The sequence below is a fragment of the Mastigoproctus giganteus genome, chromosome 12 (genome assembly GCF_048544385.1).
Source record: "Mastigoproctus giganteus isolate SK-2022 chromosome 12, ASM4854438v1, whole genome shotgun sequence".
NCBI lineage: Eukaryota > Metazoa > Arthropoda > Arachnida > Uropygi > Thelyphonidae > Mastigoproctus > Mastigoproctus giganteus.
Window position 1 is genome coordinate 114575387 of NC_143586.1, and position 23475 is coordinate 114598861.

Consider the following 23475-nt stretch of genomic DNA (forward strand, 5'->3'; position numbering starts at 1 on the left):
GTGTGACACCACGTCTCTGATATCCCAATAATATCTGCCTTTGATGTCTTGATTAGCACTTCAAGCTCATCAAATTTATTAACTAAACTCCTAGCATTGGTGTACATGCAAGTATACATGCACCTGTTTCTACTCTTAGTTACCCTAACACAGCCCACTATTTGTTCCACTATGACTCCCAGCAATCCTGAAAATTTCCATTGCCTTGCTTTCCAGGCTGCTCATTCTAACAGAAGTAGTGCAAGAATCACTTTTGCCTATGCCTGCTGCCACTGTTAACTTTTGTCTGTGTATCCCCTCCAATCTAGCAGTTTGTCGACCTACTTAACGCAGCCTCGATAGTATCAATATCATTTTACCCTTAATGCCATACTGCTCCATTTTGTACAGTAGTCTTCCCTGTTGAACAGTATTAAAAGCTTTCCTGAGATAAAAGTATATGATATCAAAAATATTTTTTGCTTCCAAAAGAGAAGTAAACTAACTGGTCTGTAATTACTTGTCACCCTTTGATCCTCCTTTGTGAATTGGGCTCACATTTGCACATCCCCAGTCCATGAGTACTTCCCCAGAGTCCAAAGAAGCTCTCATAATTATGGCCATGGGTTTACTTACTTCCTTGGCTGCCTCCTTTAATATAACTGGATAGATCCCAACTACCCCAGGTACATTTTTTATGTTTATCTTCAATAATTTCTCCTGCACTTTGCTCTCAGTTATTAAAAAATCATTTAACTCATTACCATAGTTTAATACACCTCTGGTATTCTCCTTTCTGAATAACTTCTAATGTGTAAATGTTGATGCAAAATACTCATTCAGTTTGTTAGCTACCTGAGCAGGATCATCAGTTGAACATCGATATCAAGTGGATATCGATGGTTCAATCTGATCGATGGACCAATCTGATTCATCCCCTTCTAAAGTTTACATAAGTAAACAACTCTGCTGTTTTTCTTTGCATCCTTTGCCAAAGATTTCTTGTAATCTGCCTTTGTTTGCCTTAACTTCCTTTTTGACTTGATTACAGACCAGGTTATGTCTACCCTAGGCTTCTGTGTCACCTGTTAACATATATATGTATCGCATGCATTTTTTTCCCTGACACATGTGTGATTAGTTCATCTGACATCCATTTAGGCTTAAACATCGAACAATATTTCTTCGTTGGTATGAAAAACCTAGTAACTTCCAAGATTAATTCCTTAAATGCTTCCCATTTAGAATTTACTGTTGATAACATCGTCAGTTAGTCCCACTGTATAGACTTTAAAAAATATTATGAGACCTCTGTAGTCACCTTTACGAAAGCAAAAACCCTACCCTTTACCCCTGATGGTAGTTGCATCTTTGAGTAAATCCTACTTCAGCACACTGATCAGTGCCACCTAGTGGTTCCTTTCTCTGCAGATTCGTAATGCATGAAGAATCGCTACTGATAATCATGTCAAGAGTATTACTCCTGGTTGCCTTCCGAACATGCTTATAGAAAACAGTCACCCAATAAATCCATAAAAGCCTTGCTAGTGTGCAAATGACCAACCCACAAGTTCCAGTCAATATCTGGGAAATTAAAATCCCCCCATTATAAGACAATCTGATTTACTGGCCCACTCTATCTCTGTATAGCCGTTCATTATACTCATCAGGGTCATTAGGCCCATTCCTACTCTCAATTTTGCTTCCCGGTGCTATGTCACGCCAAACAGACTCAACACTGCACTGTCCACTCATATCAACTGACTGCACTTCCTTAGATTTTGTGTTTCTTAACTAATAGTATAATCCTTCCTCCCTCCCTTCCTATCTTGTCTATCCTTCCTGTACACATTGTGCTCCCCAAATTTCAATTCTGCATTCCTTATGTCTGTGTGACACCACTTCTCTGATATCCCAACAATATCTGCCATTGATGTTTTGACCAGCACCTGAAATTTATTTACTACACTCCTGGCATTGGCGTACATGCAAGTATACATGCGTGGCAACCGTAACACAGACGATATATTTATTTGTTCCGCAATAACTCCCAGCAGTCTCTGAAATCCCCGGCACCTTGTTTTCCAGGTTGCTGCTCATTCGAATAGAAGTAGTGCAAGAATCAGTTTCACCTCTGCCAGCAGCTACTGTTAATCTATTAGTCCCTGTATCCTGCCAAGCTAGTAGTTTTCTGACCCATCTAACACTGCCACAATAGCAAGAGGAAATATTCTTGCACCCTTTCTATTGAAGTGTATCCCATCCCTGTAGAAGCAGTCTCTCCTGTTAACAAGCACAAACCAGGCTGAGAAAAATTCTTCCCCATAAGCCTTGCACAATCTCTCCAGGGCTGAATTGATTGACATGGCTATTTTCATATACTCTCTCTCTCTCCTAGCGTCTGTGGGAAGAATTGTAGACACCTTCAAATTCAACCCTAACTTTCGGCATTTTTTTTCAACATTGATTTTTACTTGTTAAGCAATTCTGCTGTTCGCCTATTATTAATATCATTGGTGCCATTGTGTACAAGAATATCACCTTTTGTGGCCTTAAAAGATATCTGCTCTACATCATCAACTTTTGCCCCTGGGAGACATACCCTGGTCCTTTTCCACCTATCCTTTTTGCACAATATGTTCCCTGTTTCCCTTAAAATAGAGCCACTGACAACAACTACGTTCCTGTGGGACCAGCGCATTCTGGCTTGGGGATTGCTGCCATGTTGCCTGATGTTTTAGTGCAAGCTATGCCGTTGATGTGGGCAGCTGAGTGCTTGATGGGTCCTCAATTTAAGTTCTTTGGGGGTCATCTACCGTGTTCTTCAAGCCCTCAAAGCCCATAATGTTGAGTTGGTGCCTCATTTCCTCACACTCCTTACATTGAGCAACAAAATGTGCATGCTAAGATATGACTGTCTTATGAATTAGAGGTTTTTTTTCTATATTTCTGTCAAAAACAACCTTGAACAGCAGTCACAGACTGTTTCACGAAACCACACACATGTGCTGTGGTAAACCAATTCGGGTAATATGAAAACTTTAAGTTTTCACTAATTATATAATATGTATTTATTATTATTATTTTATTTTTTTTTTTTAGAAAGTGGCAGGTTTAGGTTTTGTAAGCTTCAAAGGTTGACACAATTTCCCACCATCACCAACCAGAGAATTATGTGGAGATAAGCATTGTTTTGTTTCATTTCTGCAGCTTTGTTCATTTCACTATTATAATTTTTATGTATTGAGGTATAATTTTGATTCTGTATACAGGAGAAAGAGTAGGTAAAAGAACGGCACACAGGGAAATGCCAGCATTAGTTGATAAATTTAGGGGAGAGAGAGAGTGAGCCATTTTTCATTACATATAGTGAGTGTTCAAAGAGGAAATTGGCTACCATTTTGCCAAATTTGGAAGGCATGAGATTCAGACTTAGCCTTAGAATTTGCCCAAAGATGAGCACCAGTAAGCCAAGTTATCAGCACCTGATGAAATACATATTGGTGATTGCTAATCTTATGGAAGGTTTCAATATAGTGCAAGATTTGGCAGGTAATGGATTTCTTTTTCTATGGAAAGTTTGAGGTAAATGCAACAGGACATAATTAGAATGCAGGAATTTGTCAGCTTTCTTAGGGATTGGCTAAATATGGAGAAATGTCATCAGGACCTGAAGACTTCTTGTTATCAAGATGCTTAGGGTTCTGTTGATAAACTAGGAAGAGGCTATTGATAGGAGATTTATCAAGGGTTAAGGGAAAAGTAAGATTACTGTGCTAGTCTTTTCTTTAAATAAAGATGTAGAATCATTAGACTACAAAAGTAGTACAGTGTTCTCCCCAGAAAATTTGCCCTCCAGGTGGCATTATGAAGTAGCCAGGTGGGAAGTGTAATACTTTGAATATTATAAAATTTTCTGTTATTTATAAATGCGACAAGCGATCCAGAGCAAAAATTAATTGCATAATTTAACATTATATGCTCCCGTCGCATTGAACCCGATTGCATAGTATGTTCGAATTAATATTAATCGAGGTTAGTGAGCAGTACCATATGGTACAGCAAGAATTGCTTAAATTTTACCTGGGCAGTCACTTAAATTCACTGGACGGTGCGCCCTTTGATAGGTCCTAGGGAGAACACTGTAGTAATGTATGGATGGAGAGTTTTTCAGCCAGAAAGCTGGACTACCTAAGGACAAGAGGCAAGTTTTCTACTCTTGGTCTTAACAAATTGAATTAAGATTTGTTAACAACTTGTTTACACTTCTCTTAACCTGGCAGTAGTCTCAGCTGAGTTTGGTGCAATGGGGGATCATGCTACTCCTGTCAGGTGACCCTTGTTTTTTTTTTTTTTTTATGGAAAAAGTTATTGGATTTTTTTTTGAGTACTGCTTGCAGTATACTAATATATCATCTTTTCTTAATTGAGTTCTGTACTTTATCTAAATTTTTATTTTTTAATAAGAGAATTAAATATTTAAAAATGCAGTTTTTTTCCCATAAGTTATTTTTAAAATGGCAAAAAATATTAATTCTGCTGAAGGAATTAAAAAAAAAAATACAGTCATAAAATATAAACGTAAAAATAATAATTACTTCTGTGTAGAGGCAACAGTTAAGAGTGTCGAATTTCAATTTTGCCCATGCACATATATTTATGCTTATATATTATGTATGAATGCAAAAATGCACAAACTTTTATTAATTCTGCTTAAAATTAAGAAAAAAATATTAGTCATAAAATATAAACAATCTAAAATCATTTTAGATATATTAAAATTATTCAGTGTGTGAAAATTTAAAATTATGCCTATATTTCTGCCTTCTAATTATGCTTGCGTGTTTTTTTTTTTCCCTCATAGTGTTCTGTTTGGAAAATATTACCCATCATAATATTAATTTTTCAAAGTAAATAGATAAAAACCATTTTATGTAATAAATTAAATTTAGTATGATTAGAATCTGACTTACTGAAAAAAAAAAGATTTTTTTTTTGTTAACTGAAGCACTCTTAATAATGGTTTTGGTGAAAAAAGTACAAAACATTCCTTAGTTCTCATGTGTTTTCAGGTAATTATTCTGGGAAAGACATGAGGTATTCCTACCAAGGATGGATGAGACTAGGCTTTATTTAGAAGTTCAGAAAGATTAGAGCAGAGCTTCACTAGTGTGTTTCCTTGAAATCGAATGGCATGGATGTTACTTTTTTCATTCCATTAGGTTTTAATTTTTACCTATAGGAAATGGATTCAACAAATAATGCTACTTCTAGGAAACAGACAAACTAGAATGGCAATCATTCGTATCAAATGAAATATGGGAGCTTCACCTGCCAGGGGACAGGGTGAGAAAATTAAAAGTTGAAATAAGTTGGTCTGCAGCACCTGTTAAGTTTTTTTCATGTAATTATTCTGTGAAAAATAAAATATTGCTTCAGAAAGAACTTGATATTTAGGAAGGTGGAGTTTCAGTCATTAATCTTCAACCAAAAAAAAAAAAAAAAACGGAGAAATTTTCTTTGCAAGTCACTTGACAGGTCCAGTGTCACCACTCCCAGGTTAAATGAAGGATTAAAGCACCTCTGTGTGTAAACTAAATATCTGTTTATTAATTTAATTAGAAATATTATAGAGATGGAAAAAGATGTTTCATGGTACATTCCACCACTTTAGTGACCGCTGTTGCTTTGCTGTTACTGTTACAAAGGTCAGAATGGCCAAAGATTTAACGGATTTAAATCATTTATGTTAAATCTTTGGCCATAACTAATGTTTTGTGGGATGTGGTGCCATTCCTTAACCTTTGCTTATGTTGTTTTGCCCCAGGCTGACATTCAGATCATAAGTATCACCCCAGTGTCAGCTTTTACATTTTTACTTACAATCAGGAACCTTGACTTTATTATACTCAACCATTATAGGTTTTCATTGCACTGTTAAGCTTTTTCCACTTGTCATAATTGTATTTATTTGAAGAATTGCTACACTTCTCATTTTCCATAGTATCACTCCTTCTAGGGTTTTTTGTACATATTCTGAAAAGTGGAAGTTTTTATTAAGTGTATTACATTGATTTATTTAGCTACCTTTTTCATTGAATATTTGCAGTTCTGTTTATTGATTTTGTTTAAATTTTTTTTTTTTTTTTTTGTTTTGTTTACCTTTTGTCATGTACAGCTTAGCACTGCCTCATTTGATTCAAAAGGCAACATATCCAGAGCAGTCATAAGGTAGTACTTGGTGGAGTGATTAGATTTTTTGCCATGTTGTTTTCATTTAGTTAAACAAATTTGCACCAGTGAAAGCCTCCTCACTCCCCATCTTTTTTTTTTTTTTTAATGTGAGAAATAAATGGCTACATCATTCTAGGAATACTGATCATCCCTTTTCCCCCTTCCTTGCCAATTCCTTTGTCTCGTATGAGAGGCACTTGTGATATCCAGTCAGTTACATATTTATTTCCTTCATGTTTATATTTATATCCTTCCAGTTTGACAGTGCTATTCAGCTTTTTCATCAACAGTTAACTTAAGAGAAACAAAATTGACACTTCAAAGATATATTTTTTTTTTTGTATCATCCACCCATTACTTCATTTTAGTCTTACTTTTTTTTGAATAATTAGTACTAAAATCAGCAGTCTCCTAATTCCTGCTTTTTTATACGTACCAGAAGTACTGGTTATTTATTCGATCAAGTTTTGCCGAGTTTAGAGACATGTTTATCTCCCTATATCCCCTTATCTCTTAAATTTCTTAATGTTTAAAAGTGAACTGCTGGCTATTATATATATGGAGATAGGTCAAACAGGATTATTACCTTGAAACGTTGCAAATAGTTCTAAAATTGCAATCTTCTTTGCTTTTTTGTATTAAAAAAAAAAAAAAAAAATTATTTTAGGTAGACTGTTGTGTTAACTTCTTAAGAGCTACTTGAAATATTTCATTACACAGCCCTTGAATAAACTTAGTTTTGTAACTCTAAAACTGGTATATTGAACTTTTACTAATACCAACTTTATGGGTATTTTTTAGTAATATTTTACTAAAATATAATACAGTTCTTGTGAAGGCGCCTCCATAGCCAGGTGGGAAGGAGCAGCAGTGCATAGCACACGCTTCTTGATTAGACCGGGGTTCGAGCCTGTCACCACCGAATACGGAGGACGCGGAAAAGTCAGGGAATGACCACCGCATATTCCCAGAGCAATATGGCCTTAGTTGCTAATGCTCCTAATAACAAACATAACAAATAACAACAGTTCTTGTGAATCTCTGCATTTCTTCAGTCTTTTTTTATTATTTTTCACTTAAATTTTATATTTTTGATTTTAACTTATCCAAAGGATCTAAAGCTGTTTGTGATTATAATACAGCTTTTATTTTGTCCAATTGTGAAATTTCGTCCATGCTTCATGAGCACTAAATCCAAACAGATGAGGATGCATTAGCTACACTTTCCAGTGTTGTTTTTTTTTTTTTTAATTTTTTTTGTAAAAAAATAGGTGTCGGTATTCATTCTTTGTTATCAGGAAAAATTAAAAGAATATGAAAAGTACTCTAAAAAAATTTTTTCCTGATTATGGAATAAGAACAACAAATTAAGCATATTAACACACAGATTATTAAGCATAAATTTATTATTCAAATATAGGTAGCCCTCGGTTTGTGCTGGTCCGATTTGCACCGATTCGCAATAGCACCGATCACTAACCATAACCACAATGCCATTTTTATTTATTTTTGCAATTTTTTTTCTTTTGCAATTTTTTTATAAATTGAAAGTTTAAAATCATCACACAAAATTTACCGGCATCATACTGTGGTATCTACTACAATCTGTGGCAATTAGCACATCCGTATCAGAGACGAGAAAGATTCCCGCCCTCAAAGTAACCACTCGTGGATGCAGGTAGTAAAGAAAGGTCCATGTGGTGAACCATTCAGTTAGTTGTTGTTTATGATATTTACACGTGTTGGAAATTTATTATGCTGGCATTTTTTATTAATTGTGCTATTAATAAATTAAATAAAAATAAGAGTGATATCTGTTTGCAGTTTTTACCAATTGTGTTATAAAGTTTTTAATTTAATAGAATAAAGAAATGCCATGTCTGGTAAAAGAAGTTCATTGAATTGTAGTGCAATATTCAGAGGATGGAATCTGGTGAAAGCTGCCCTAATATGTGTAGGGCATATGAATATGCCTCCATAGACTATTACTACAACTATGAAGAATGCTAATAAAATAAAACAATCGATGCAAAGTGGTAGGTAAAATTTTTGGTGCCCGGAACCAAAAACCTTGTGATTTTCAATCGACTCTGTTATATAAAGGATTCCATTTGCGCCTGTCTCCCCAAGAACCTAACCCTGACGTAAATCGAGGGCTACCTGTATATAAAAAAAAGTAAAATGTGTATAAAATAAGTAAAAATAATTTCATAATAAAAATGTTTTTGTAAAATATTCCAAATTTTATTGAGTTCTCATTCAACACTATGCCGACTTCTTTTCATCTGTTTATGTCTGTTGCTGAATGACTTTTTCGGAGCAGCTGCGAATCAACATTTTGCTGAATTGAAGTGTGTCAGCGGTGCGCTTACAATTTTTAAGAAATAGTGAAGATTTTGTTTTTGTCATCAATGAAGCCCTGGTTGGGTTGATGATCTGATTCATTTGTGAAAATCCTCATTCATATTCGCTTGATGAAATTGGTATCATACTCAGAGAATGCTTCAATTCTTCCGAAACTGTATTTTCAATTGGGTATTCCCGAAATCCACAAATTGTACCTCTTTCATTTAACTGTAACCTAATAGAAAATTTTCTAACTTAATTTTCACAAAATGCCAACATTTAATGTTTAGAAGGTTTAATACCTTCCTTGTCCTCATTTTCCTTCTCTTGTCATCGATATTGCCACCAGTTCTTTGAACTAGTTGTTAAACTTGAATTATTATTATTTTTTTAAACTTTACAAAATATCTGGTGTTATTCGGATATTCAGGTACCATGACCATGTAAACAGAGAGAGTGAAAATTTACAGAAAAATGTGGATAATGCATTTCCGCAAAACAACAGATGATTATTTGTGGGGGTAAAAGAAAATCACTCTCTCCTAATTCTTGAACAGGGCACTTAGTTTATTCACAGTGGTATCCAGCCTACAGCCCACATGGAAAGTGAACTAAAACAGCAATTTTAAATTGTTGATTATCAAAAAAATTCTCTTAAATGTTTTATTCAGTAAATGTAATTGAATATTGTACTGTACTTAATAAAATTTTTGGATATTTTCAATTTTACTTTTACATGTAACAAGATATAGAAAATGTAATACACATTTTTCTTGAATCACTCAGTGCGGCCCCCCGAAAGAGATCTAACTGAATTTTTTTTAATATGGCCCCTGTACGGAAAAAAGTTGGACACCACTGCAGTAGAAAGTTGACCAAAGCCCATTGTGAGCATTGGGAATACCCCTTGATCTGCTCACTGTTGATCAGTGCGACTTCTCTGTATGTGGAACAAGTGGTTGGATAGGTTTTACGCGTACCATAAAGTTGTAGAATGGTAATCCCGGTAGCTCTCTTAATTTGTGCAGCAGCAGCTGTGCGAGCTGTGTGTACCGAGTTAAGCCTGCCCTAATCCGTTCATTTTATGAATTTTCTTTGCTCAATGGAAACTATTTCAACTTCCAAGGGGAATTAAAAAAATCTCTATAAAAGGAGTTTGTTAAACGGATGTGCGACTGAGTAATTCAGAATTCTAAAAATGGTTATAAAGTTTTATATAGAAAATAACTTAACAACAGACAGTGAAAAATGCAGATTTAGTTAAATAACTTTAAGCTTATTTGAATAGTAGGTAAATATGTGAAAAAAATTTACGGAATATTACAATTTTCGAAGTGTACTGCATCCATATGTCACACGTCACTGTTAATAAAGGTGCTGGTATGCCATACCGTTGCGTGCCATCCCAAAAAAGCAGTGATTTAGGTCATCCATCTCCAAGATCAATCACTTCTGTATTGCAAAAATCTTGGAATGCTATGTAGGGGGCTTTATACAATTGTGCTTTAATGAATTTCAGTAGCTTTTTAAAGCTTTGCTAAGCTTGAAAATAACTTAGTATGCCAGTTTTAGAACTCTGCTTTCATTGTCATCTTATGATGAAATTCTTACAAGACAATTTTGCAGAGTAGGAATAGACTGTATATAGACTATAATGTCTTTTCTTGAATGGCTTATGAATTAGTTTCTTGTTTTGCTTTTCAAATAAGGAATAATTATGCTCACTTTTTGAATAACTTTCAGATTGCATTTAAAATTAATTAATATGAACGTTTCATTTGAAAATATTTTTTGTATCAGGATGCCATAAAATATGAAAATGGACGAGAACTTCGGGGACAAAGTATTGTTGTTGAATGGGCCCGTGGTCCGTCTTATCGACCTGCTGTAAGTATTAGTAAAGCATACTCTAGAGAATGGTTGTAATTGTTTCTTTTCTCACCTATCTTTATCTATAAAAATCCATCATCTGGTTATGAATATTGTTGTTCAAGGGCAGTCTGCAAATTTAGTCATTCAAAAACTTGTGGCATTTGTGTAATAACTGGGCAACTGAAAACAGGAAGCTCCTTAAAATCTGGCACCCTCAGGATCGAGAGGTGCTCGAATTTAAAATTTTTCAGATTATAGATAGGTATACCTATTGGTTGAGCAGGTTTAGAGGAGCATATTTCAATAATATTAAGTGAAATTAATATTATTGAAACTTATCTTCTGTAAACATTTATAATGATACTTACAGAATATAGGGCAAAAAAAAAATTAGACTGCAGGCAAAGTTTACTTCATATAAGTTAGTGCAGTGGCATCATTTCTGTATGCAGTAAACCAACCGAAGTAGTATAGTGGCATCATTACATAACATCTCATATTGTGAATCCCTTCACAAGTTGCCCTTCTCATTATATCCAAAATAAGTAATGCTTCCCCAATATACAAAGAACTATTGTTACAATACTAAGGCTATGTTACAATAGAAGACTATAGTTAGAATAAGTAACAGTAGTTTTCTATTGAATGGATGGGTGAAATGGGAAAGGGGGTTTTTTTTTTTTTTTTTTTTTTGGCTATATAAGCTTGCTTTCTTCCATCATATGCCTCTACTTTATAATGACTATCATCTTTTTGCAGGCAGCAGGATTTAAATATGGATAATGCAATGGTCTTAATTCCCAAACAGAACAAGAAGTTTCGCTACTTTCAAGGAATAACTTTAGCTATATTAAAAGTGTGAAAACTGATTTTGTATACTGCACTGGCAGTTCACATCGAACAATTGTTTTGGCTGGGTTGTCACTAGAGACCACTTATCTGAGGGACCAGTTAGTCCCGAAACATCACAGCAGTGTCATCTTTGGCTATATCCATTTCAAACAAACCTGAAGAGGCCATATGTCTGAAAGTAGTGTTGCAATAAGTATCCAGGGCAACTTATTGCAAAAGCAAGTTTATTCTGCTGTGAGAATTAAGACTATTCTATTTTCAATGCAGTTTAAATCCTGTTGGCCACAAAATTAAAGGACAATCTAAGTTAAATTCTTATTAAAGGACTGCAATCTTAGTCCTGCAAGCAAATTATAAAGAAATGTCACTTTTTTTCTTGCTCAAGTTCTTTAAGACAACTGCAGTTTATACAAGTGCTAGATTACTTTATTAAAACAGTAGACCCTTGCTAATCTGGATTAATTGGGGGGGGGGGGTCATCCATATTAAGCAATAATCTTGATTATTGAAGCAAAAGATTGCCCTAAAAGACAAAAAACTTAGAACACAAATAAATAGAAAATTTAATGATAAATATCACTGTAGGGCCTTTATTTAAAAACTATAAAAATACAATACATTTATCCGTTGATAGAAGACTCAGAAGTTTTACATGACTGTAAAATGAATGTACCTATTATCCTGCAACCCCTGCTGTCTTCCTCATCTGCTGCACAAAAATACGATGGAAAGGAAACAAATGTTTAGTTTGTTTTAGTGTGCCGCGTGGATTGTTGTGTTCCACTGCACTGCAAAAAGACGAATTTTGTTTCATTATTTTTTATGTCAGATGATGTGTAAATTTTTTTATATATATATTTTTTGTTTAGAAATCACGAAAATGATGGGTAAATGCAAAAGAATTGTGCTTTCAATTAAACAAAAACTTGAAATTATTCAAAAGTTTGAAATGGTGCATCTGTTAAATCTTTAATGAACCGTTATAATGTTGGTAACCAAACCATACACGACATCGTAAAAAATAAAGGGAAGCTATTAGATTTTGCGGGCACATCTGATAGCATTAAAGGCATGACTATCAGAAAAATGGACTGGTTGCATACGAGGACCTTGACAAGGCAGTGGTGTTGTGGCTTAGCCAACAGTTACATAAACCCATAAAATATAAAATTTGTTAACTTATGTACATATATACATATAAAGAAATATGCAAATGAAGTGATGTAAGCAGTTACACTCGTCTGAGTCAATAATACCGAACAATACACCAGACAATGTGATGTATGTTCTGTCTCTCTCTGCGCAGTCAAGAGTGACTCATAAGCTTTCCTAAATCCCGTGTCTTTCAAAGTACAGTACTCAACTGTGAACGGAATTTTTCATATTTCAATTTGGATTAACTGTAACTGGATTAGCGAGGGTTTACTGTATTTTCAGATTGTAAATTTTTTTTTAACCATGTCAATTTTAAAGTGCCAAGTTTTACAGAGTTGACTCTTTTTTAAATATAATTTGAGTGGGGGGATAGAAAAAGATCTGCTGGGATTTCTGTGGTGATTAGAATCATGGGTAGTAAACTGGTCTGATGCTAATTACCTTTTTGTTGGTTGCAATTAACATAGTGTTTCCCAAACTTTGTACAACTAGAGACTAGTTTATACAATTGGTGATCAATTTCATGTCTAGGCACCCACTGGCATTTTTAGTGCTTATTTTTATTTTTGTGTCATAAAAAAAAAGTGCATAAAAACAAAAAAAGATCAAGTTTTCACTATTTCTTTAATAATTTATTAAAGAAATTTTATACAGCTGATTCTTTTCTTAATTATTTAAAAGCTATAAAGTGCACATAATCATTTATTATGCTCACTTTTATAGCTTTTAAATAATTAAGAAAAGAATCAGTTGTGAATGATGTGTTATTTAGCATCACAGTACAATATCTTGATGCCAGGATCAAAGGGATTTTATTCTCAATTCTGGTTTGACACTAAATCTAATGGATCTATACTTGTTTTGAAGAAAGCCAAAGATGAGAAACTAGTCTCACAATATTGCATGATAATAATAGGATTGTGCGATTGTTTGTAAATTTTCTAAGGCCTGTTCCTCCAAACCCTGCCGTCCACCACCACTAAGTCACGAACCATGTTTTCGTCCATCCTCTTGTAAAGCAAGTCTTTACAAGAGGACTTTTGTTTTCTGGCTAATGGAAATTTTAAACTGAGTAAAATGTGGTGAGACTGTTTTTGCAAGTATCTTCACAGATACCGGTTAATAAGTTTTCATTTGGATTTTCTCCATTCATAAATGAACTGCAAGCATTAAAGAAGAGTGATTCTAAGGGTGAGAGGAGAATTCCGAAGTAATTGGCTGTATAGCTTTTATTGTAAAAATCAATTTTATAGTATGAATCAGAGCTGTAATTCTCAATACTTTCTACGTTGATATTAATATTTGTAAAATAATAAGAGGAGTATACCTCAATATAGTATGTAGAACACTTCCTTATGATACTCTCCAGAAATTAAAACGAAAAAAATTGAAAAACTTACATTAGAATAACAGATAATTAAAAACCAATTAACACAATTAAAATCAATTTAACACAATTAAAAATATTAAAAAAGAATCTAACGAAAATATTCAAAACGATTTTCCTTCCTGAAGCTGACAATGCTTTTTCGACCTTATGCCGTGATGAGAGGAATGAAAATTACCGAATAGGGTTGAACATGAAACTTAAATAGTGATCATTTGTCTTCGCACATGTCCACGCATCGGATATCAAATATGGCTGATGAACATTAACAGAATTCTCGTGTAATTTAATTTCTACGGTTTCTGCAATTAATAGTCGTGTATAATTATGTTGGACATTAAGTATTTTGGCCTCGTTAAATAAAAAAGTATTTTTCGTAATGGCATGAAAGGCTAATTCTGATGCTGCTGAACAAGAAACATGAACTTGAGGCTTCATCTTGATTTACACGAATATTCAGAGAAAACCACGTTGAACCTTTGTAAGACGTTGCAAAAAGAAATGTATACCGGGTCATTAATTTGTGTTGCAAACGCGGAAAGAACCGAGCGATTGTTCAGTATAGTGTGTAATTTCCGTATTGACCTGGCCACAGTTTTAAATGTGTTACCTTTAAAGAATCTGTTAAGCTGTTTGTGTCACTGTTCAACATATGGGACAGAAATAAAAGTATTTTTTGATATTACTATTATTGGTTGGTGTAGTATTTTGTATCCTATCCTTAGCCTGTACCCTAATTTGGTTTATTGTAACAAGGGGATAACCCCCTGTTTAAGAACCTGCCAGTTAATATTTGTATTTCTGAGCCCAAAGCAGATTCTGTCGTTGAATATTTATAGGCATTTAGAAATTGGTTAAAGATAATCGATCTTTTGTAGGTGAACGGGTGATAGCTATTATAATGTAGAAGCATACTGGTGTTTATAGGTTTTTGATAGATGCTAAATTGGATTTTATTCGAGTCCCGAGTAAGTGTGAAATTTAAAAAGTTTAATGACTTTGTATCCATATCCTCACTTTCCAATGTGAATTTGAGTCTAGAATGAATATTATTAAACAAATGTAAAATGTTTTGGATAGTACTACTATCAGTAATAACTATCAGTAACTACTATCAGTAATGTAAATTGAGTCTAGAATGAATATTATTAAACAAATGTGAAATGTCTTGGATAGTACTACTATCAGTAATAACTAGAACATCGTCTAAATACTCCCATAGTATGTGATACAGGATCGAAAAGGTGTCAAATGTATATGCTCAATCATTGAGAGTAGATATCTGACATTAAGCTGCTCAGGCAATCCAAAAATTTGTTTGTACACCTTGTCTCAAAAGGTGATATAGTTGGCCACAACTAACAGTTTAATTAAGTGAAAAATTTCCTTAATAGGTAGCTTCGTATAATTAATCGGTATCGAGTTATTATTTAACATATCCCAAATAATATCTAATGTGTATTCAACGTTTACATTCATATATAAAGTGGTAACATCTAGTGAGAATAAATTGTCATTGTTGCCAAGCCTAGTCTTTAAGATTATTAACTAATGTATCGTAGTTCTTATTTCCAAATTGTATTACCTGTCTAAAGGGTTTTATAATGCTATATACACGTGTGGCTAAGGATGAAAATGCTGAGTTCCTGTAGGAAACAATAAGTCGAATAGGAAAACCAGTCTTGTGTAATTTTACCTGACTGAAAAGTGCAGGAATATTATGTTCTGGCCTTCAATTCCTTTAACTGAGCCATAGTAATGTAGTCGTTTTTTCGATACGTGGTTAATGTTTTATTGTATTGATTGACCAAATTGGTAAACAGTGCCGGATCTATTTCAAGATAAGTGGAGGTATCTAAAACAACTGAATCTAACTTATTAATATAATCAGGCTTATCTAGTATTACCACTGTATCTCCTTTATCTGCCCTCCTAATAATAATGTCCTTATTTTCTTTGTGTGGAACGAAGTCCAAATTGAATATCAATTGTGCATTGTTTTTTAGGTAGTTTTCGATGTGGTAAATTATAATTTAATCCTTTGGATAAAAGTGAAATCTGGTCCTGCGATAGCGTACACGAAGAAAGATTTGTAACCTGTTGATATGTCGGTTCGTTGAATACTGGGTGGGGGGGCCGGTTCGTGAACTAGCTGACGTATTCTGTGGTAGTATGTTGTATGTCTGTTGGGGGGGTTGACATCCAACTCGTATGTACTTGGTCGCAAGCCCGCGACAATGTGTTAGAATTCGCATGAACGTGTCTTGACCTTTCCGATAATGTTTGCAATTTAATAACGTGTCTGTTTTTTATTTCTGAGGTCTGTGCTTCCTGTCGCAAATCTGTGGAGGTCTTCAATACAGACCAATCGTTCGGATGTAGATAATTTTTTAATTTATCGTGAAGCTTCCTAACCTGGGAAAGGTACAGTCGGTCCTCGTATAGCCGTGTTTGCATTACACGAATTCGATCATACACGATTTATAAATAGGGGAACGTTATCTTATATAACACGAACCGAATTCGCTTATACACGATTCGCCTTTGTGTTTAGAAGAAATGGCAGTCGAATGCGGAATCACCCCCAACCGAACGCAACACGATAGCAATGAAGAAGAGTCTGAAAATGTATTTGTGTTTTATATCAGTGAAGGGGAAACACATTTCACCATAATAACGTAAAAACCAACACAATTCCAGCTATCGGTATAATCGCAAATGCAATTAGATGGAGTTTACTACCAGTTTATAACAGATTCCACTAGCAGAAACGCAACTGGAAATTGTTTTTATTGTTTTATGGTAGTAACCCCCAGAAATGTGCTTTAGTAAAATGTGAGGTGTTAATTAATAGTATATCTCGGCCTTTACGGTGTTATTTATTCAGTTGCTACACGCGCGCAGCTTTGTTTATGTGTATCAAGCGTGCCACCTCGTTTTGTAATTGTGCTTTATTCCCTAAAAATTAGTAAAATACTTAAAAGGTGTGAAAAGGAAGCGTCCTGGCTAAGACACTGCAGATTCAGAGAGAAAAAAAAAAAGAAGCAATATCGATAAACAGAGGCGGACTGGGTCAAAAATTCTTACCCGGGAAAATTTATAGTGGCCTCATACTACGGTTTATGGCCATAATCACACCCGCCTCCGGCCCACCGTGGTTTCCCCCGTAAGGCTTATGGCCAGTCCTCTTCTGTCGATAGAGAAAAAATACGAAATTGTGAAACGTTTTGAGCGAAATTAAAGACCATGTGATATTGCATGTGCTACAGACCTAAATGAGGCAACGCCGAGAATTACAAAGAATGCAGCGAAAATAAAAACAACTTTCATAGCGGGAACAACTCAAAGTGTAATTAAAATCCATTAGATCAAGACACAAAGAATTGGAAGAGATGGAACGGCTGTCATCTGTTTGGATAGAAAATCAAACAAAAAGCAAGTTTGCTTACGATAGAAGCAAAAGCATTAGCAATATTTTATTACGACTTACGTATTATAAAACACGTAAGTATTTTATTACGACTATTTTATTTAATATAATAAATTTTTTACGAATAAAATACGTATTTTATTCGTAAAAAATACTTTTTTAGTATTAAAAAATACTTTATTATAATATAATATTATTTTTATTACGTATTTTAATCGTTATAAAATACTTACGTATTTTATAACGATTAAAATTACCCGATTATTTATTGTGTTTGGTAATGTTTTGGTTCCAAATGTGTGTTCAATCTTGGGTTGTCGACACCTAACCCTACTTTTCCCATAGGGCCTGTTGTTTATATTGCACGATTTTGCATTGCACGAGGGTTTCTAGGAACGCAACTATCGTGCTATACGAGGACAGACTGTATTTTTGTTTAATCGAGATTTTAAGGCAAGCTTAACGATATTACGCGATGTGGTCAGTGTTGTTTTTTTACCCGAAATTTTTTGATTTAAATTAACACTGGCAAACTTCAGAACGATGTTGTTTTGAAGGCAATATTTTAGAAAAGAAATATGGTAACTTTGGGCCGAGTATCTTAGTGTTGATTTAATTTAATTTTGCACCAAGCTGTTCAAAAAATCCCCAATAATTGTGTGTATCAATAGGTTACACCTGGAGAGACAGGAAGTGAGTGAAATAGTTAATAAGTTTAAAAATGAATTTGATAGTATGAATCAGAGCTGTAATGCTCAATACATTCTATGTTGCTATTAATATTTGTAAAATAATAAGAGGAGTATACCTCAATATAGTACGTAGAACACTTCCGTATGATACTCTCCAGAAATTAAAACGAAAAAATCGAAAAACTTACATTAGAGTAACAGATAATTAAAATCAATTTAACACAATTAAAAATATTAAAAAGAATCTAATGAAAATATTCAAAACGATTTTCCTTCCTGAAGCTGACAATGCTTTTCGACTGTATGTTGTGATCACAGAAATGAAAATTACCAAATAGGGGTGAACATGAAACTTATAGTTCAACCCTATTCGGTAATTTTCATTCCTGTGATCATGACATATAGTCGAAAAGCATTGTCAGCTTCAGGTAGGAAAACGTTTTGAACATTTTTGTTAGATTCTTTTTAATATTTTTAATTGTGTTAAATTGGTTTTTAATTATCTGTTACTCTAATGTAAGTTTTTGATTTTTTTCGTTTTAATTTCTGGAGAGTATCATACGGAAGTGCTCTACGTACTATATTGAGGTATACCCCTTACTATTTTACAAATGTAAAAATCAGTGGACTGATAGAAAGGAACTTATCCTCTTTATTAAAAAAGGGGGGGGGGGAGGAAGAAAAACAATTCTGTTAGGACTTTATAGAAAAAAAAAATTAAGCTATTGCTATATAATTAACTTCAGTAAATTCAAACAGTACTTTAAGTCTCACTGTAATCTTTCATTGCTGTTTGTTAAGCTAAGATTAGGACTGATGCATAACTTTAGTATGCTGATAAGTGAATGTGTGAATAATTCACCTAAATTATATACCTAATATTTTACTTACCTCATGATCCAATTCTTGTTATTCATTCAAAATATTTGATAGTTTTATGTTGACATAGTATGCTGCTTTGTTCTCACTGAAACCAAAATGAAACCAATGTCATTTTAAACTTCTCTCACATGCAGGATGCATGTGATCTCTCTAGCATTGGATTCAGAAAGAGTTGAGTAAGAATTTAAAGGGCATTCAAAGGATTGCAAGTTATTGATTTATTGGTGTTAAGTATGTTTTAGAGTACCTTTCCTTCCTTCAACTTGGTTTAATCATCTGGAAGAGCTACAGGAACCATAAAATGAATTATTAAAAGTAGCACAAATGCATATACACGCTTGAAGAGATTCTCTACTTCAGACACCAGTAGAGTGTAACATTGTTTCTAAAAAGGAGAACAAATTGGCTGTATCCATCTGAATCTTTGAAAATGGATGAAAGTTGAAGACTTCATCACTTGAGATATATGGCGCCTCCGTAACCAGGTGGGAAGGAGCAGCAGTGCATAGCACACGCTTCTTGATAAGACAGGGGTTCAAGTCCGTCACCACCAAATACGGAGGATGCGGAAAGGTCAGGGAATAATCGCCGCATATTCCCGGAGCAATATGGCCTTAGTTGCTAAAAAACAAATAACAAACAAACAAACAAACAAACAAACACTTGAGATATAACAGTGGCCAACAGTGCAAGCCTGCAACAGGGATACCTGATCATTAGTCTGGATTGCGAAATGTATTGGTAGAACTGGCATGTTCAGAATTCATTGTAGGTTGTGGGCAACCTGTCTTTTCGAGAATGATTGGTGGGATGTATAAAACTGAATACCATAGCCAGGTTGCTGTGCACAAACTGCTACCAACATCACTAATGTCCTTTGCGTACCAAATGGTGCCAGGTGTATAAGCTATGCACCACTGAGCATCATTAAAATATATGGTTTAACAAATGACAATGTTCACATGTGGTGTCAGCCAAAGGAACTTAGGTGCATTATAGCCATAGTAGCTTATGCGCCTTTAAACTCCCATAACAACAACAACCAAAGGAACTGTCTGTTCTGGTGTTAGCATACAATTTGAGGGTTCCTGCAGTTCCATAACAGTGATAAGCATGTTTATCTAGCCCTCTCAGCCTTTTGCCCCTCATCCCAGTAGATGCTTATCTCACACTGCAGGTTACCTTCTGCTGGATACCTGGTCATGTAGGCATTCCAGGTAATGAACAAGTGGACACTGCCGCTAAACACCCTGATTCAGGCTCTTCCAGGCAACAAAAAGTGCCCTACACCGACTACAAATCCATCATTGAAACATCATGTAGGAAGCAATGGTCTGACCTCTGGAAAGCTCAAATAAATAAACTGCTGCAGATAAAAAAAAAAAAAAAGAGCCAAAACTGTGGACATCTAGTATCACGAAAAGCAGACAACAAGAAGTAATTCCAACAAGGCTCCACATCGGTCATTCACATCCAACTCATCTGTATTTGCTTATGGGAGAGAACCCATCCTCAGTGTTTCTTTTGCCAGTTGCAGCTAACAATAAATCATATTCTCATTGAATGTCCCCAACTTTCAACTACCAGAAAAATCAAGCTTCACCTCCCTATCCCACTTGAAGGAACCGATAACCTTATTTAACGCAAATTTGGAGGAACTGTTTAGCGATAATGCAAATTTGGAGGAACTGTTTACTTATTTGAAACAGACAAATCTTTATAATATTCTGTGATCACAATAACATGAGAAATTTGTGATAAGCAAATATTGAACAGGCACAATATGGCCCAAGAGGCCCTTGTGGCAAATACAACAACAATCTCACTGGTGCAGGCTATGAAATCATCTGCACCCTACAGGAAGCATGTTGACAAAGGTTTGAGATAATTAGTTTGAAATTGTCCATATGTCATGCCCCCCCCCCCAGTCACCTGACATCAGCTCCATAGAATATTAGAGAAAGTTTCAGAGTGAGGCCTATGTGTAACATCCAACCTGTGTAACTTTCTTCATGGATGAATGGTTTCAGATCCACAAGACAATTCCCAAGCATTGTGGATACCAACTGACTTAAGCATTTTCATCATATCATTCTGCCCCCCCCCCCCCCCCTAGTTTATAAAGATCTCCTTATAATTTCTTACCTTGACATTCAGGAGATAAGGTCAACTTTATCTCCTGAAGGTTAGGATATAGGATATATTTTTTGGTGTTAATTTGCTAATCTTACAATTACACATTTTGATAGTGGCAAAGTTAAAATGTATATTTTTTTTTAGATTTATGATGAATGCTATCGTTGCCGTCGAGCAGGTCACTGGGCACGAGATTGTCCAGAGTTAGAAAGAGATCGATATTATGCTAGAAGATATCGTTCCCGCTCACGTTCCCGATCTCGTTCCCTCTCTTATTCTCGCCGCCGTAGGTAAAAATTTTTAGTAATTTATTAGCGTTTTACTTGCAGTATTATTATTGTTGATGTTGTTTATTTATAATGGCTTAGTAGTATAACATTCCAAATGCTGGCTTAATTCCAAAGTCAGGTAATATTTAACAAGTGGGGGGGGGTGCAATGTTATCACAACTGGAGATGTGCAATGGTTATCCCCAGTTCATAAAGGATGACATGAGTAATTTATAGACCTGTTAGCTTAACATCTGTTCCAGGGAAATAATAGAATTACTTGTTAAAGACATAATGCAGGACCATCTGGACAGGAATGGAATTATACTGCAGTCACAGCATGGATTTGTTAAGACTGTTTTGTCTGTCTAACCAATCTGATAGGTTACTATGATGCTGTGACCAAGGAACTGGATGTAAAAAATAATTTCGATACCATATACTTGGATTTCAGGAAGCCTTTTCATACTCTTGCACATAAAAGACTGCTGTATAAAATGCAGCAATGTGCCATTAAGGGAAAGTTACTGCTATGGATAAAGGGATGTTAAGTGGAAGAAGACATATACAGTTGGAGTTTGATATAATGAAATTGGTCGTTCCCTTGAAAAAATTCATTAAACAGAAATTTCATTATAAAGAAATATGGTCCTTTGAACAGTGAAAAATACTGCAAATTCAGAAATATTAGCATTAGTAGAGGCATATATATGATGCAAGAAAGCGAGCTTATACAGCATCAGCCAAAAAAAAAAAAATGCTTCCCATTTTAGCCCTCCATTTGTTTGAAATGCCTGTCCAGCTCAGCCTTAAATTTATTTAAGCTGTCAACTTCTACAACAACAGATGGAAGTTTGTTCCACCAATCAACTACCCGCTGGCTAAAGGAAAATTTCTGCACATCTGTTCGAGCCGACCGGGCTAGCCGAGTGGTTAAAGCACCTACCCGGCAACCCAAAGGTCGCAGGTTCGATTCCTGCCTCGGGCTTGGATCAAAGTACTGCAAAAACCTTGGGAGGTGCAATATGGCCACAGAAGCCGATGCGCCAACAACTACCAAATCAAAAAAAAAAAAAAAAAAAAAACATCTGTTCGACAACTGTCCTTCCTCAATTTCAGGTTTGTAATCTGAGCAAGTGGAAGAATCCCATCAGCATTGAGCCTGCTCAATCCATTCAGGCCTTATACACTTCAATCAGATTGCCTCGAAGGTGTCTTGTCTCCAGACACTGCAATTTACAGAACTTAAACCTTTCTTCGCAAGAGCACCCCTTTGTTCCCCTCACCAGTCTCGTTGCCTTTCTCTGTACTCGTTCTTGCAATTCTACATCCTTCCTAAAATGAGGCTTCCAGACCTGTACGCAGTACTCATAGGGTGACCTGACCATTGCCTTATACAAAGAGATAACACCTCCTTATCCCTCGCAAAATTCCTGATAGTAAAAGGTGGGAAATAAATCAGAAACTTCCCAAGATTGCTAATTGTCTTGTAGTAGTTCATTTCCCTCATCTCTGTTAATTAGCATTTTAGCAAAACCTGCTTTTGCGAAACAATTCTTATTCTTTGTTTCCGTCACACCTTGACTCCACACTTTTGCCATCTCTGATATGCAAATCTATAACAGCATCTACAGGTTAGTTGGTTTCTATTATCAGTATAATTTTTTTCAGCATGCACCTTTGATAGTGCATTTTCAAATCCTTGGCCTATTGGCTACAATTTAGATATAGGTATTCGGAGGGAAGAAAACAAGCTTTCTTTTAAAACTTTTCACTTAAATGCTGAAATTACTGAGTAAAATTGGGCAGCGCAGTTGTCGATACTCACCGCAATTTTTCTGTTTTCTTTCGTCCTCATTCTGTCAATTTAAAATCAACTGCTCAGAAATTTCACTTATCATTCAAGATTTTTTGTTCTGGTTGTCCAAATCTAACGACTTTACTCCTTTGAAACATCGGGGTTGTTTACTTTTGCCTATTACCAAAAGCTTGTTTTTTATTACCAGCCATATTTGCACCAACTAAGACTGTAATGCTCTCCTTACTATTTTTATCACCAAAACATTTATCGCCTTGTTCGGCAGTCATTTAAAAAATTGACCTGTTTCATCAATTTTGAATATGTCTTCGGACTCTTAGTCCTCCATAATTTTTTTCAAAACTGTTTCTTTCCAGTGGGTGTAGTCTTTTTCGATTGCAACTTTCATAAATAACTTTTTCAAGTGCCATGGTGCTCTTTTC

The 23475-nt window shown here is 34.9% G+C and overlaps 1 protein-coding gene across 1 annotated transcript in view; it reads left to right on the forward strand.

Moving 5' to 3' along the window:
* Positions 1-23475, forward strand: part of LOC150077354 (uncharacterized) — a 93233-nt gene that overhangs the window by 47272 nt on the left and 22486 nt on the right. The window contains exons 3-4 of the mRNA XM_090386254.1: positions 10360-10446; positions 21110-21251. Coding sequence (XP_090242380.1) covers positions 10360-10446; positions 21110-21251 — 229 coding nt within the window. The remainder of the gene's footprint in view (positions 1-10359; positions 10447-21109; positions 21252-23475) is intronic.